General features: G+C 39.9%; 2 protein-coding genes across 3 annotated transcripts in view; one reads left to right on the top strand and one right to left on the bottom strand.

Moving 5' to 3' along the window:
- The window catches only part of LOC109397657 (uncharacterized), a 386,176-nt gene that overhangs the window by 320,597 nt on the left and 49,103 nt on the right, over positions 1-16,476 (top strand). The gene's annotated exons all lie outside the window — the stretch shown is intronic.
- LOC109409539 (THO complex subunit 4-like) lies at positions 7,190-7,972 on the bottom strand. The gene has a single exon (XM_019682977.3). The coding sequence runs from the start codon at positions 7,970-7,972 to the stop codon at positions 7,190-7,192; it is 783 nt and encodes a 260-aa protein (XP_019538522.3).

Here is a 16,476-nt window from a genome sequence, read left to right as displayed (position 1 = left end):
TGTAACGATACGGGAGGCTGTGCTGGAAGAAGGTGCTACGAATGGCCATGCTCTTGGAAGCGGTAAAATAGATGAGGCGTAGGCCATTTTCGTCTTGACGTCGTGGCTTGGGCAGCGATCGTACTCGCGTTCGAGCTGCGCGTAAAATGCGTCCTTGTCATCATCAGTGCTTCCGGAGAGTGGGCTGTGCACGTTTATTATGCTTAAGTTGAAGAAGCGGCATTTGATCCTCAACCTGCACATTCTTTCGTCGATCAGCCACCAACCGATCACACGCCTCTGCATATCACCCATCACGATGAAAGCTGTTCCCAGCTCGCGTGTGTTGCCTCAGCTCTGGTAGATGGTATGATTACCTCTGAACGTTCGCACCATGGATCCTGTCCAACACACCTTCAGATCGGCGAGTATGCGGGTGCTTCCAATAGAGTTGAGAGATCGGCAGTTCTACGTACCGAGTTTCCAATCACAAGTCCTTTTTGTTTGTTGTGGTCGTTGCCGTTGGTCTCGGTTCGTATAATTCTGTTGCTGATTTTCCGTTACAATGGGTTTTTACGGCTGGCTCGTTGGGCCTGACACCAACTCCCTACTTTCCGGAGGACCATAGTGCACAGTTGAGCTTAGAGTCCTTCCCTGGCACTCGGACGTTGATCAGCCGCCCCTAACATGGGGATCAGCATCAGACGCTGTTGTGAGCCGCTCCTCCTGGAGAACAGACGCTCAGGTTTACAGAAGCGAATACCTCCCCCCCACCCTTCCTTATCAGCCTACGACCAAAGTTCCCACCGGGGTTGGTTACCCGATTTTCTTTTTACTTACAGATATTCCCCTAACAAGCTCAGGTTCATCATCATACCCGATCTTCCCTAAGGTTTCTCGTAGTTTCCTGCCGGTACCACGAGGAGGTAGGGATAGGAGTTGCTGGGAAAAGGCTAGTGGATCACAATGGGAACTGTATTGCGCAGCATACCCGTGCCAGTTTCCCAAATAATATCCTCGGGTTTTTCTACAGGAAGTTTCTCAAGGGCTCATTTGAAAAAAAAAATCCTGGATTTTTTTCAGAGATATTCATTCAAGAATAGTTTCTATAGGAGATTTCTTCAGAGATTCCTTCAAAATCATCTCCGAAGACTTCTTCAGAATTGAAGGGATTATTTCGAAAATATCAGCGAGGACTTTCTTAATAAGTTCTTTCATGGAGTTTTTCAAAAGTTTATCTAGATATGTCCTTGAACGTCCAACAGAGGATCCTCTGATTTTTTTCCTCCAAGAATTTATTGAAAAAAAATCTTCTGGGATCTCTGCAAAAGGTACTACAAGTTTTTTTTTAATCGTTCCTATGGTTCCGTCAATAATATTTCCAGAGATTCTTGCTGTCAATGTTTCAGATATTCTCCCAGGGCTTTATTGGGACGCTCTTGCACAAACAATTACTGGAAGAATTCTTCGCAGAATCCCTGAATGCATTTCTGAAGAAATCGCTGGAGGATTGTCTTCTAATGATGTTTGTTTGTTTGTTTATTAGTGATACTTTACACCATTCCCGTGGTGCATTCGTATCAGATAGGTTTATATAATTTACAACTAAATTGACATTTTATAATTTTTCATAAAGTTTAGTGCTACGTAGAAATTGCAAAAGTTTTGATTCATTTTCATCGTCGTTCGTCATTGCATTTTCCATACTTGCTGATTCCATATTTCTCCCTGTCGTCACTGTATTTCCGGCAGTGTAGTACAATGTGTCGCACGTCCAGAGTTGTACCACAACAATCACAAATTGGAGGGGCTTCTTTTGATAAAAGAAAACTATGCGTTAATCTCGTGTGGCCTATCCGCAGTCGGGTCAGCTTTGGTTGATCGGTGGTATTGTCCCGGTCAGTCCACCTGGTTGTGTCAAATTAAATTTCTCTCAATTGTTCGTCCCGGTAGGTGAACCAGGGCCTTTTCCAGTACTGTCGTGTAGCTTGTTTTACCTCCTTGAAGGCATCTTCCGCTGGGATTGGAATGTCGTTTGTTTGATGATTTATACCCTCATTTGCAAGTCGGATTGCATTGATACCGGCGTGACCTGGGATCCAGCAGAAGTTAACTGGTTTCCCATGTACTATTGATTCTATATTCTGAATCCAAGGATGTTTCGATATATCACCTTCCAAGGCCAGAAGACAACTTGCAGAGTCATTGAAGATAACTACATTACCTAAGTGTATCAGCAAGGCCGTTTTGATGGCATATGCCTCAGCAGAGAAAACGCTACACTGTTTTGGCAACTTGTCTTCTAATGATGCATTTGTAGATTCATAGAAGAGGTTTTTGAAAATTTCATGGGGGGATTCGTGGGACAAAAAATTTCTGAAGCAATTTCTGAAGTTTTTTTTTCTGGAGGAATTGCTAAGAAAATACATGAAGAAACTTCTTAAAGTAACCTGTTAAATTCATAGGAAAAACAGACATGAGAAAACTTTAGAAAGAACTCTGAAAGTAATTTCTAAGAAAAATGCTAGTAAAATTTATGGAGGAGTCCGTAGAAAAATTTCTGAAGGAATCTTTTTGAATATCCATGCAGAAATTGCAGACAAAAGTGGTTGAGCAATTCTTGAAGAAAATTCTTAATAAACTTCTGAGAGTTTGCTAGAAGATATGCTGAATAAATCCTGACGTCACCTTATGGGGCTAAGATGAATGCTACGACGCCCGTGAAAGGCCGTGAAAGCTTTTTCGGCCACGCCACCAACATCTCCCTCATCATGATCTGCCAAGGGTTCGACTCATAACCGGTATCAACACTGAAGCTCCATCAGTGCAGGAGATAGAAACAGTTATCCGTAGCATGAAGTCGAACAGAGGCCCAGAGGTCGATCGCATATCAACTGAGATGCTCAAAGCTGACCCGGTAGTATCTGCACAACTACTGCAATTTTAATGCAACATATGTGAAACCGCGACATTTCCGGCCGACTGAATGCAAGGCGTCTTAGTACGGGAACCCTAAACTGGTGACCTCACTGTATGCGATAATGGGGTTGTTTAGTGAATAAAATATTCCTATTTTCTATAGCCTAACCGAAAGAGCTCATTTTACTGAGTATAACGTGATTTTATTAGATTTCAATACCTTTGTTTTGATGGTAAAATTAATAAAAGAGTTTCAATTTTCGTAGATACAGGGGATGGCCAGAATGTTTGGGATAGGCAACTTTTTTACTCAAACAAAAAAATTCAACATGCTGTAACTTTTCATAGAGTGCATAAACAAATCTCAAATTTTGACTGTTTGTCAACCTATTATATGTGCATCATTGGTACAAATTTGAGCTCGATTGATTAATTTTTCGTGAAGTTGGAACCGTTTGGGTAAAACACTATTATTTAGACAACTAATTTTTGAACTGTCATATCTCGGAAACCAGTGAACTGAATTGAATGAATTTTTTTCACGTTTATAAAAAATATATTGATACTTAATACGACGTTATAAAATGTAATATTTTCTCACGGCGAATTAAGTTATACCGGGTTGAAATTTTTACCCATATAGAGGAAAATAAGTCAAATTTACAATACCACACAAAAATTACTGTGTTCTTCCTTAAATCTAAATAGGCTCTAATATATCTGATTAGAGATAACTTGAGAACAGAAGTGGAAAATCTTTGGATACCAACACTAAAATTTATTGACATTGATGTAAAAAAATTACATTTTTTCGAGAAAAATCCAAAAAGTGTCAATCCATGATAACTTTTTTCAACGTTTAAAAAGTACCTATGTTTTAATAGTTTGTGAAGCATTTACATATTGTTAGTGTACGTTCAAAATTTCATTCAATTCGGTTCAGTGATTTCCGAGATATGACACCTCAAAAATGAGTTGTTTGAAAAATAGTGTTTTACTCGAACGGTTCTAACTTTGCGAAATATTAATCAATCGAGCCCAAATTTGTACCAATGATGCACACATAATAGGTTGACAAACACTCAAAATTTGAGGTTTTTTGATGCGCTCTATGAAAAGTTATAGCTTGTTGAACTTTTTTGTGAGTGAAAACAAAGATGCGTACATGGCAGTTCGACCCGAACAAAAAATTTTCCCCATACAAACTTAAAATTCATTTTAAAAATAGTTTAAAGATTCCAAAAATTATGAAATTTTGGATTTCGACTGATTTTTGGGTGGAGAATCCGATTATGAAATAATCCGGATGCCCCTAAAGAACCCAATTGGCGGGACATCATGTTACTGTGTATCGTTCTCAAAGTCCTCTGCAAAGTGATCCTTAACCCGGTACAGGAGAAAATTGACGCTACTCTCCGACGGCAGCAATCAGGATTTCGTGCCGGACGACCCTGTGTGGACCATATTGTCACTCTCCGTATCATCCTGGAGTATATCAATGAGTTCCAAGAGTCCCTCTACCTGGTGTTCATTGATAACAAAAAAAAAAGCTCAGCTCAAAAGGGAGCCCTCAGGTGCAAGGGTGTCCCTGAGAAAATCATCGGCCTCATTGAAGCACAGTACGGGGTATTTTCGTGCTGAGTACTTCACAATGGTGTCTAGTCCGATCCCATCCAGGTCGTTGCTGGAGTGAGGCAAGGATGTATACTATCACCGCTACTGTTCCTCATCGACGTAATCGACGCGAACCTGGCAGGTGCGATTGACCGTGAACCAAATCGTGGATTGCTTTGGCAGCCCATTACCATGGAGCACCTAAATGACTTTGAATTGGCTGATGACGTTACTCTCCTAGCTCAACGACGCTCTGATTTGCAGAGCAAGCTCGATGATCTTGTCAATCGCTCCTCGGCCATCAACGTCAACAAGGCCGAATCGTTAGATATAAACACGGCCAACCTTTCCAGCTTTACGGTAGCTGGGCAATCAGTGGAGAATGTTGAAAGCTTCCTTAACCTTGGTAGCCAAATGGCAGCCGACAGGCTTGTCCGCACTCAGCGCATGAAAATTCTGCTCTTTTGATTTACATCCCCTAAACCATCGTATTTATTCAATCTTATTATCTTACCTGATAGAAGGATGTTGAAATATCCTAAATGTCATTTCGAACTGTCAAAAAACCGCACCGCAGTGCCACACTGTGCGCGCAAAGAGAATTTCACCCGGGTGAATTCACCCCAGTGAATTTCTCTTTGCACGCTCAGTGCGGCACTGCGGTGCAATTTTTTGACAGTTCGAAATGACATTTAGGATATTCAAATATCCTTCTATCAGGTAAAATAGGAAGATTGCATAAATACGTTGGTCTTGGTGGCGTAAATCAAAAGAGCAAAATTTTCATGCGCTCAGTGCGGACAAGCCTGGCAGCCGATATCGGCACCAAGGTCGACATAGGTACGCGGATCATGAAGGCGAGGGCTGCCTTTGCGAGTTTAAGAAATGTATGGAAAACAATCAGATTAGTCGAAATCTGTGCTGCTATACGCCAGTGAAACTTGAAGAACACTCAACGGCTGCAGGTCTTCGTCAATAGATGCCTGCGGTATATAATTCGTGCATGGTGGCCTCACAATTGGATCTCCATTGTCGATGTCATCAAAAGCCTCTAACGACAGAAATTTGGATCCAAGTTCAAGATTTCCAGATATATCGAGGTTCATATACTATTACTTTCGAGTTGAATTGTGATAAAAAATATCGTAGAAATAAACCAGATTAGAAGGAAAGTTGAAATTTCGTTGCCGTGTGTTAAATTAAAACACCTTCTGAATAGTACATTTGCTGGTTGACCTAGTGTAACACTTTCGCTACAATGTAGCGGCTACATAAATGGTGCACGTGTACGGGGTGAAATGACCAAGGATACTGAAGTAACAATATTTATAATTAAAGCGATGTTAACCCTTATGTGGCCGGCAGGGTACCCGGGTACCCAGCACCCATTTATAATACACGGTGTAGAAAAAAGCAAAAAGTTTGCAGGCCACATAACGGTTAAAAACACGTGAAGGTCTAATGCTCGACCCCGCTTTAAGAATGTGTGCGGTTCGAGTATTTCTTTACTTATCAAATTCAATATAAAATTATTATTATTATTATTTTTAGGATTTACGATTAGCATTAAGTTTAAATTCACGAAAAAAAAAGAAATCAATAATTTTCTCATTATATAGATTTCCTGTCCAATGTTGATTTTTCTACTGAATGATAAGAATGGGTTAAATGTTGCAAGCAAAGCCACAACTCTAATTTTCAAGAGCACTATTCTGGAGAACCAACTTGCTGATTGGTCCTTCCTTCTCCTCCGTCCTTATTTGTTCCATCACCAACCTTGGTGATAAATGACTTTTGTATGCAAAACCAACAGCATGTTTTCATTTACCTCTGACTTTTTCGAGACCCTTTCAGGAAAAAAGCTAATTTTAATGCAAACATTCCTTTCAATCGACCGTACTTTCACATTCAAAAGCTTTCCTCACCAGAAAAAGCACTTCACCATCATCCTTTTCCTGGCTGAATAATTACCATAATGAATAAGCTACTAGGTACTTTCGGGGTGAGGGTGGGGCGTGCAAAAAGTCGGAGAAAAGGGTCGGTAGAAAATCACAGCCACGCGCGCGTTCGCAGTAATAGTAGTTCCTACCTAAAGGGGAGCCAGGATGAAGAAGCGAAGAATGATGACTACGGTCAGATGGACCAAAATTGTGTAATTACACCGTCCTTGTCCATGCGCATGCCGTCCGTCGGTAACGAACCAATTTGGTTCCATTTGTTCACCAGTTGGTGTACACACGAATTCCTCCGCAAACTAGCATAGTGGGACAACAATGTGCTCGAGGCACATGGTGGTGGTATGGCGCTGTAGCCCGTGCTGATTAGGGTAATTCATTTAAGGTGAACATCAAATTTGGTTTGAAAATAGCCCGAATGTATGCAAATATGTCGAGTGAGGCTTTTAGCCCCCAGATGGCACTGAAATCGGTCGTTGGTGTTTAGGTCGCAACGAACACTCAGGTATACAATGGATCATGCTTGCAGGTAAAGACAGAGGACAAAGGTACACAAAAAATACAAAACACAATGAAATTTTGTTTTTTTTTAATAATTTTATTTCACAGTAGCGTTAAGGAACAAGAGAAATGTAGATGTAAATACAATACATATATGTTGGATAAAAGAACAACTATATAAATGGTGTTTGCTACTAACTGGTCGAGTAGTGACCCTTTTCTCACTTAGCCTCATTGATGTAAGCGTCCAGTTCGGCATCCAACTCTTCCGCTGTTTTAGATTCACGTTGTTGCCGACGCGGGCCGCCGCCTCGTCCTCCACGAGGCGCCTGGTTCTCACCTCTAGGGGCACCCCTGCCACCTCTAGGCCCACCTGCTTGTCCCCGGAAAGATCGTGGCGGGACGTAAGGTGGTCGGGCCGGCACTGGAACTTCCGATGTGGTCAGCTGTATGCTCATGCGCCGTCCATCCAATGGGACTCCGTTGTACTGTTTCATAGCCTTGATGGCATCCGATCGATGTTCAAATACCACATCCGCCGTACCGAGTGATCTCGCCGATCGGTCATAGTGTAGCGCGACGCTCTTCAGCGGTCCAATATCTTCGAAAAGTGCGGTTACGTCCGATTCGGACACGCCCGAATCCAGGTTGGCAACCATCAGTTTGCCACCGTCGTTGAGTTCGCCAAAGCTTCCGAGTCGACCAGCGACCGCGAGCATGTTCTTGCGGGATCCCTCGTACTTATCATGTTTCCACGCGCTACTCACGTCGCCTCGAAAAGAATGCGTCGATCGCTGGATTCCACCATGGCCGCGTCCCTTGAAAACACCACGCTGCATCGGACCACCACGGCTGTGTCCTCTGTAACCACTTTTGCCGCGGGTTGCATTTCCACGAGGACCACTGCGGCCGCCGGATCTGTTCAGACCGCCACGATGACCTGCACCGCGTTGAGGCTTATGCGATTCGATGATATCATCTAGGCTCATCTCGATTTTGTCCATATTATTGGCTGCTATTTCTAGATTGTCCGAACGATTTGATGACGACACTTACTGTTCCGTTCACTTTTTGGACTGGTGACTGACCGAGAACTTAATACTAATCGAACGATGAAGGCGCTGGATAGTTTAGTAACTTCACTCTTGTACGTTTCACTTTAGACTACTTAACTGATCCTGCTTACTGTGGGAAGAAAACTATTATACTCCTAAATGAGCTACCTTCATATGTACCTACCGGTAACATGGTAAGAGTAGGTACGCGATTTTTATTTGTTTCGTACCTCCGAACGCACCGCTTAGATGCCGTCTTTAGGTACATATGTAAAAACAATACCTCAGCACTGTATGTTTCTTAATAGGTAGAACAACCACACTTTCTTTAAATGACTTGAGTTTCAAATACATAAGTTCGTATCTATTCAAAACACGGGTTGACTACCCGTTATTGTCTATTTACTACCAAATCACTCATCTAGTATGAAGCTTTGAATGACCAAAAAAGCAATGTTTGATAAGTCCAAGTACCCAAACCTAAAATTTAAAAGATTTATTTTGAACCATTTTTGTAGAGCATTTCGATTTTTCTAAAAAAAGCGTTTTTTGTCGTCTATTTTCTTAAAAACTCTCAGAGCAATTTTATAAAAAATGACAAATTTTCGAAAACAAAATCAGAACTTTAACATTTTGTCAATATTGTCAATTCATACAAAGTGTAATATATCAGCATTCAAACATGATAATTCAAATCTTGTTTTTGCAGAAATTTAGCATATGAGTAGTATTATCAGACAAAACTTTCATGGTTGAAAATAAAAATTAGCACATCCATTTGGTAAATTTTGGTAAAAAAATGCTTAAAAAGCAAGCATTTCATCAGCACAATATTTCATAAAAACCCTAATTAATCCACCTAGCGGTGATGGTGCCTTTTTCGTGCTTTAAAATATCCTTTCAACAAAACTCGAGCGACATGTTTGATAACATTGACATAAATACAAAATGAAAACTGCTTGCTAAATCTACTCAATATGGATACATTTTATATTAGCATAACATCCAATGTTCAGAAAATATAAGACAACGATCCAAAACTCAAACCAAACAAGTGTCATGAAGCCGTAAAATTTTGAAACGTCATTTAAGATTTTCCGGTCATCATTTTATGACTCCGGATATCTACCCCAACTAAACTAACCGCCATCTTGAACATTGAGACACTATCTTGGATGTTCTGGTATTCATTTTTGGACTCTGCACCTAAAATTACATAAAATAGTCGCCGTATTGAATTTTGACATGTCGTTTATGATTTTCTGGTTACCAGTTTTGAACGAAGACCGGCTTTCTTCCCCATTCAAACTATAGTCATATTGCAGACCTTATGAAACAGCGCACAGCTTGGGTTTTCTGGTTACAAATTTTGAATTCTGGACATATTTTCATACAAAATATTCCCATAATGCAAGAATTAAAAATCCTATAAAATAGGCACTAACTTGAATACTGGGCCATTATCTTGGACTTTGGACCGCTATCTTGGATACTCTGGTGGACTCCGAACATTTTTTCCATACCAAATACACTTATTTTACATAGTTTTAGAGCTCAAAATTCCTTAAAACAGCCACCATCTTCTGTTGACGCGATCAAATTCTTATTTTTCCATTCAACGTTGACCCATCCTGCTATAAATTTACACCTTAGGAATCTGAAATGGTACGATTTGATGAAATCGCTTTAGTTTTGTCTATATTTTGTTCTCATATATAAGAACTTAGACCTATTCGTCACTGTTGTTCATACCTAATGTTTATCAGGCCATTAAACATTAAAAGCCACGATTTAATTTTTCACATGAACGTTGGTTCTGCTACACAACAGCTAGTCTCTAATGTAATCTAAGGCTATTTTCTTGCTAACCGTTCATTAGATTATCAAAAAATCTGCGATCTGATGTGTCGTATGTATGGGTTTGGTTCATTTTTATATTTGGTAATTTCCAGTGGGATAGCCGGATCTGATTCCACGAGTCATGGACCATGACACTACCGGTTGTTTCAATTATGGTCTGAGAATATTTTATTGGTATTTATTCACCTTTACCTAATCACCGCGATTTGATATATCGCATGAATGGGTTTGCTTCACTTTTACTTCTAACCACTTTCGAAGCCACAGCCGAACCCGCAACACTACCGGGAATCTAATGTGGTCTGACCCTATTTTTCCATCAGGTTGTCGATAAGTCATGATCAGTCTTGTTAGAGATCACAGTCATTTGAACCTTTTCTTCGATATTCGGCCTCCTTTGTCTCCGACATTCGCAACACAAGCAATCAAACTACTGTTCGAAACAAAAATGTCAAACGAATGCACTTCACCACGATAGCGGCTTCGGGAGACGGTACGGCTTTTGTTCGCAGTCGTTGGAGATGTGCGACAGATGTTCCACCAGATTCTGGTTAGACCATCCGATAAGCAAGCATTACGATTCCTGTTCCGGTCAGACCCAAACGACCCACCGACAGTCTTCGTTATGGACGTTGTAATTTTCGGCGCCTCATGCTCACCGTATATCAATGCAGCCGAGTATGTACAACAATATTCCGAGGCAGCAGCAGCAGTGATTAACAATACGTACGTCGATGATTTTTTGGACAGCAGGGACACCATAGAAGAAACGGTTCAAATAATAGAAGAGGTGCGTCTGATCCACAGCAAGACCGGTTTTGAATTCAGGAACTGGCAGTCTAACTCCGATGAAGTTCTCCAACGGGTCGGGGTAGACGTTATCGAAGCTGCGAAGTGCTTTTCGGTAGAGACGTCAACTGTTTCCGAACGTGTCTTGGGTATGTAAAATTTAGTAAAATTTATTTATTTATTTGCCGTCAATCAATTGTAGACCGTTAAAAATACATCGTCAACTTAACATATACATTAATATTTTTAGAGAAAATCTTTTTATAATAATATGTTATTGTTCTTCCATCTATTCCTTTTTTATAATCATTTCACAAATAATGGTAATATATAGAAAAATTGCCCTATATTGCTTAACTTCTACCATTTCGAATGTTATGGAAATATTTCTTCAACTGCGTTCGAGACATGTTCACGTCAATTGTTTCACAATGTCGATTATAAGTGGACATCATTTGATTTAGCGGTCCATATTTAGCATAATCTGCATGATGACGTTCCACTGAGAACAAGTTCCTATCTCGCAAATGCCGGCTGGGTGCATAAAAATTCAATTTGGATAATAATTCAGGTGAATCAGCTCTCTGTGAAACAATATCCATAACAAATGAAACCATAGCATAGTCTCGTCGTTCTTTCAACGTCTGAATGTTGATCAACATACAACGAGCTTCGTATGAAGGAAGAGGAAAAACTGTCCATCCTAACTTACGCAGCGCATATAAAAGAAATTGCTTCTGTACCGACTCTATACGTTCTTCATATTTTTTCATGTAAGGAGACCAAACAACACTACAATACTCTAATATTGACCTAACGTAAGCAATGTACAATGTTTTTATAGTGTATGGATCTTGAAAGTGATAGCCAAAACGTTTTATAAATGCGAGCATATTGCTTGCTCTGTGAATAATTGTATTATAATGTTCGACAAACGTTAATTTCGAGTCTAAGATAATTCCTAAGTCTCTTACTTTATCACATTTTTCAACATTTTGGTTACCTAACTTTATTGAAACATCTGATACACCTCGTTTTCTGCTGTAAGTTATATGATTGCATTTTTTAACATTTAATTTCAGCAAACTTTCAGAGCACCATATGTGGAAGATTTGTATTTCATTTATAAATGTATGGACATCATTTTGATTTTTAATTTCTAAGAACAGTTTCATGTCGTCAGCATATATGAGAATTTTCAGTTTATGTAGTATAAAAGAAATATCGTTAACGTATAAAATGAAAAGCAGGGGTCCCAAGTGTGAACCTTGGGGAACACCAGATGTGACCTTGATTGGTTTTGATTTTTTATCATTGAATCGAACTATCTGTTGGCGATCAGTCAAATACGACTCAATCCAGCCGAGGAGCCTAGTCGAAATTCCCATTTTTGCGAGCTTGAAAATCAACATAGGAATATCCAGTCTATCGAATGCTTTGCTAAAATCAGTGTAAAGTGCTTCAACACGATTACCATTATCCATTGCATTTAAAGAGTAATTGACAAATTCCAGCAGATTTGTAGCCGTTGAGCGACCTTTAAAGAAACCATGTTGGGCAATAGTTATTCTATTTTTGATCTGAGAGAAAATATTTTTGTTAATGATACATTCGAAAAGTTTTGGAATGCATGAAATGATTGCAATTCCACGATAATTTCGAACATCGGATTTTTTACCAGACTTATAGATTGGTATCAAAAAAGATTTTTTCCACTCCAGCGGGAATTTTCCAGCTTCCAGCGACATGTTGAATAACCAAAATAATGGAGTTGTAAGTTCTATTGCTAATGGTTTTAAGAATGATGGTGGAATTCCATCTGGACCTGATCCTTTTGTGGTGTCTAGATCCTTTAATTTATCTAAAATATCTTTAACGTTAATGTGACTAACACCTACATCATTTGGAAAATCAGGGAAATATGAAAATATTCAAAGTCACGATCGTTGTCAGTATGATTTGTGTAGGTTTCTTGAAAGAATGATGCAAATAGAGTGCAAATATCCTCTGAATTATCTCCATCTTTCTCGTCTAATGTCATTTTGAAGGGAAAGCTTGTTGACTTAAGTTTAGACTTTACATAATTGAAAAAGTTTTTTGGACAGGATTTGATTTCACTTTCGGTTTTTTCGTTATAATCTGAAACAGCGGAAGAAATTGCTGTATTTAGTTGATTGCAGATATTCAAATACTTCGCCAAATTATCTTGATTTTTATATTTTCTGTAGGTTTTGTGAGCCTTTTGCTTTCGATTCTTTAAATTTAGGATTTGTTTGGTAAACCAAACAGGATTTTTGGAGTTGAAATTGCGTCGCTTTTTCGTGAGTGGAACTTCTTCTTTAATAATATCTGATAAAATTTTATAAAAGACATCCACAGCGCAATCAATATTTGTCTGACTCCTCAAAACGGATTGCCAGTTAGCCCTATTTAACTTAGCCTTAATGTTGTCAAAGTGTGCTTTATGAAAATCCAATACATTTTCGAATTCACAGTCGAAGGGGTTACAATTATTATGTACAAATACAGAGTACTCGATTGCCGTATGAAATATTTCATTTTTCCATAAAGGATCAAGAGATTCAGTCACACAGAAATCTTCATGTATATTTGTAAGTAAAAAATCCAAGAAACAGTTTTGTCCATTTTTTACGTGATTTATTTGATTAAGTCCCACGTTGGCAATTTTCTCAAAAATAAATTGTAACGTGTCATTATCACCAACGACTGGCAGAAGAATACTCTCATTTTCTGCATCAGGAATAAAGTCTGCACCACGCTGATTGAAGTCTCCGTATACATGTACTTTATATTCAGGAGGAAGCTGAGATACAATTTTATCAGCTGCTTCAAAGAACTTCTCATATGTTGATTTACATGCTAGATCAGGTGGAAAATACACTGAAGCGAAAATGTGATTTTGCCCATTAATATGAGCTTTAACCCACACATGTTCGAACTCCTTAAATTTAGGCGAAATTATTTGTTCTGAATTATATTTGGTAGAAATTGCGACTACTACTCCTCCGCCAGATTGTCTTTTGGTTAAAACTAAATCACGGTCACATCTGAACACGTTAAAGTTGCTACCAAAAGCTTCTTCATTTTCAATACCGTCGTTCCAACTAGTTTCAGTGCCCAGTATGACTGAAAAATTTGAACTTAATATATTATTATATATTGCATTAATTTTTGGTGCACTACTCATACGATTAAAATTCTGACAATAGATCAGGATTTCAGTGGCAGATGAATTTGTAGTAACCGATGGTAGTTTGTCAATTTCATGATTAGTATCAATTATTAATAACGATTTATTACCAGCTGTGTCCGGCTCGTCTTGGTCTGCCTCTGATGAGTGCGTCAGATTGTGGGAAAACACGAACGTTCACAGGAACACGAGGTACAGTGCTGGGAGAAAGAATTCCTTAAGGCGGGTCCAAATGTCCAATTTGAAGTGGGTGTCGGGCTCGTTTGTGGAAACTGGTCATCAACCGGATATGGATTCAGCCTATCCCTAACCTAATTCCATGTTGTTTTTTAACTGGTGGCTTGGAGAATGTAACTTTCGCAGCTGCGAGTAAATCCTTATCCGGAGGTAGAAACGTAGTAGCTGGTTGGCGAACGCTGTCGTTGTTGTAATTGAAGTAACTGCAACTGGGAGTGTTTTCCCTTTTGTCTTTGCTTATTTTAGTATTTTTGCTAGTGCTCAAGTGATTACCGTTTGAATATACTGAACTGCTGTGCCGCTGTCTTCTAGCCTTTCTTCGTCTTCTGGCCTTATCTTTTGCTTTTTGCTGGTTTTCGCGACGCTGCTGACGAGCATCATAATCTGTCCAGTCAGATCGCCAGACGTTTTTGGAACCTAGCTTGCGCCAACCAGATTTTTCAGCATTTTGTGATTGGGCCAGATCCATTTCCACCGAGGTTTGAGCTAATTCGTCCATCAAACTAGGGGGTTTCGTCGATGAAGAAAAGCGTGCATTGCAGATATTGGTGTCCAATGTATTAATTGCTCTAGCAAGCGACTTTACTTCCTTCAAAACGTCGCTTTCAACCGTTTGTGCGGATTGCAACTGGCTTGAGTTATGCTCGTTGCAATGAGCAGCCATCTCTATAGTCAAGCTGCTTAAATTTTGTACTTCGCTGCATATAGTCTTAAGTTCGTGCGACAAATCGTTGGTAATATTTGTTAAATATTCTTCAACTCGCCGCTTAGTTTCTTCTATTGATGAGTTAACGAGGGAAGTTAGAAGATCTTTTAAATCTCCAAGTCCATCAGCGGCTATGGCACCTTTATTTCCATTTAAAGTTTGCATCGACAACTTTTTCTTTATGTCGATGAGCAACCCCTCCATGCGATCGACTGCGTCGTGTAACACGTCAACTTTGTTTTGCTGACTGAGGCGGTGGGTAACCTCTGTGTTGTTATGCACGAATTCAGCTAGCTGCGCCTGCTGCTTCACTAGCGAGTGGAATTCAAAATTTAGTGATACAAGTGATTGACACGAACTGCAGCAAGGCAGAACAAAAGACTGTGCGTCCACTTTTTTCTCCTTTTTTCGCAATGAGATGCGTTGAGTAGTTAAGCCCAAGCAGGATGGGTGAAATATGCGCGAACATCCCACGCAGGTCCACATTACGGAATCAACGACAGAGTCTTGGGCGCAAATTTCGCAGCTCATATTGACTAATTAATTGAACGGCACACAAAACGATACGCGCGAGTATGCACAAATAAATAAATATAAAAAACATCAACGTTAAGCGCGCGGCTCGGACCGAATTAAAAACGCGTCTACTTTGACTGACGGTCACTAAAGAATGATGACTTGGGTTCCCACAGATGACATGTTTGTATTTACTACGGTGTTCCACGAAGATCTTCGACATTTGTTGGCAGGAGATGTGATACCCACTAAGCGGCAAGTTCTCCGGGTAGTCATGAGTCATTTTGACCCAATTGGCGTCGTGGCTACATACACGGTCCATGGCAAAATACTGATCCAGGATATTTGGAGGTCAGCAGTGAAGTGGGATGAGCCAATAACTGCAGAAAATTTTAAAAGTTGGCAACGTTGGGTGAGGTTGCTGCCAATGTTGTCTGAAGTTCGGGTTGCCAGATGCTATTTTCCAGGCTACAATCCGATCTGTTACCGATCACTGGAAGTTCATATATTTGTCGATGCTGGTGAGATGTTGTGCTGTGCACAGAGAAAATTTTCTACTCAGGGGCTGAGTTGGTCTTACTCAGAAATCGAAAAATCCTTTGTTTTGTTACTCAGTTTTCGTTAAAAGTGGGACAACCCATTGCCAATGGGTTGTCCCACTTTTAGCCGAAACTGAGTAAGAAAACAAAGGATTTTTCGATTTCTGAGTAAGATCAACTCAGTCATTGAGTAGAAATTTTTCTCGGTGTGGCATTCTTCAGAATCATCGACGGAGGAGTACCACGTTGCGCCCTCGTAGCAGCTAAGACAAAAGTGACCCCTTTAAAATCACAGTCAATTCCACGAAATGAGCTGAATGCCGCAGTAATGGGTGCAAGGCTTCTGAAGAACATTGAAGAAAACCATACGATACCAATTCAACGAAAATACATGTGGTCTGATTCTACTACCGTGCTATCTTGGTTAAGAGCCGATCCAAGGAAGTACCGGCAGTATGTAGCCTTCAGAGTAGGGGAAATTCTATCGATAACAAATGTTAGTGAATGGTATTATGTCCCATCTGGCTTAAATGTCGCCGACAAAGGAACCAAATGGGGAACCGGACCATGCTTTGAACCAGCGAGCCCGTGGTTC

Source organism: Aedes albopictus, chromosome 1, assembly GCF_035046485.1.
Source record: "Aedes albopictus strain Foshan chromosome 1, AalbF5, whole genome shotgun sequence".
NCBI classification, from domain to species: Eukaryota; Metazoa; Arthropoda; class Insecta; order Diptera; family Culicidae; genus Aedes; species Aedes albopictus.
Note: the sequence above shows the minus strand (reverse complement) of the source record. Positions and strands in the feature narration are given on the sequence as shown.

Excerpts from the sequence above, each read along its gene's own strand:
- LOC109409539 (XM_019682977.3), bottom strand. The coding sequence starts at position 7,972 with ATGGACAAAATCGAGATGAGCCTAGATGATATCATCGAATCGCATAAG.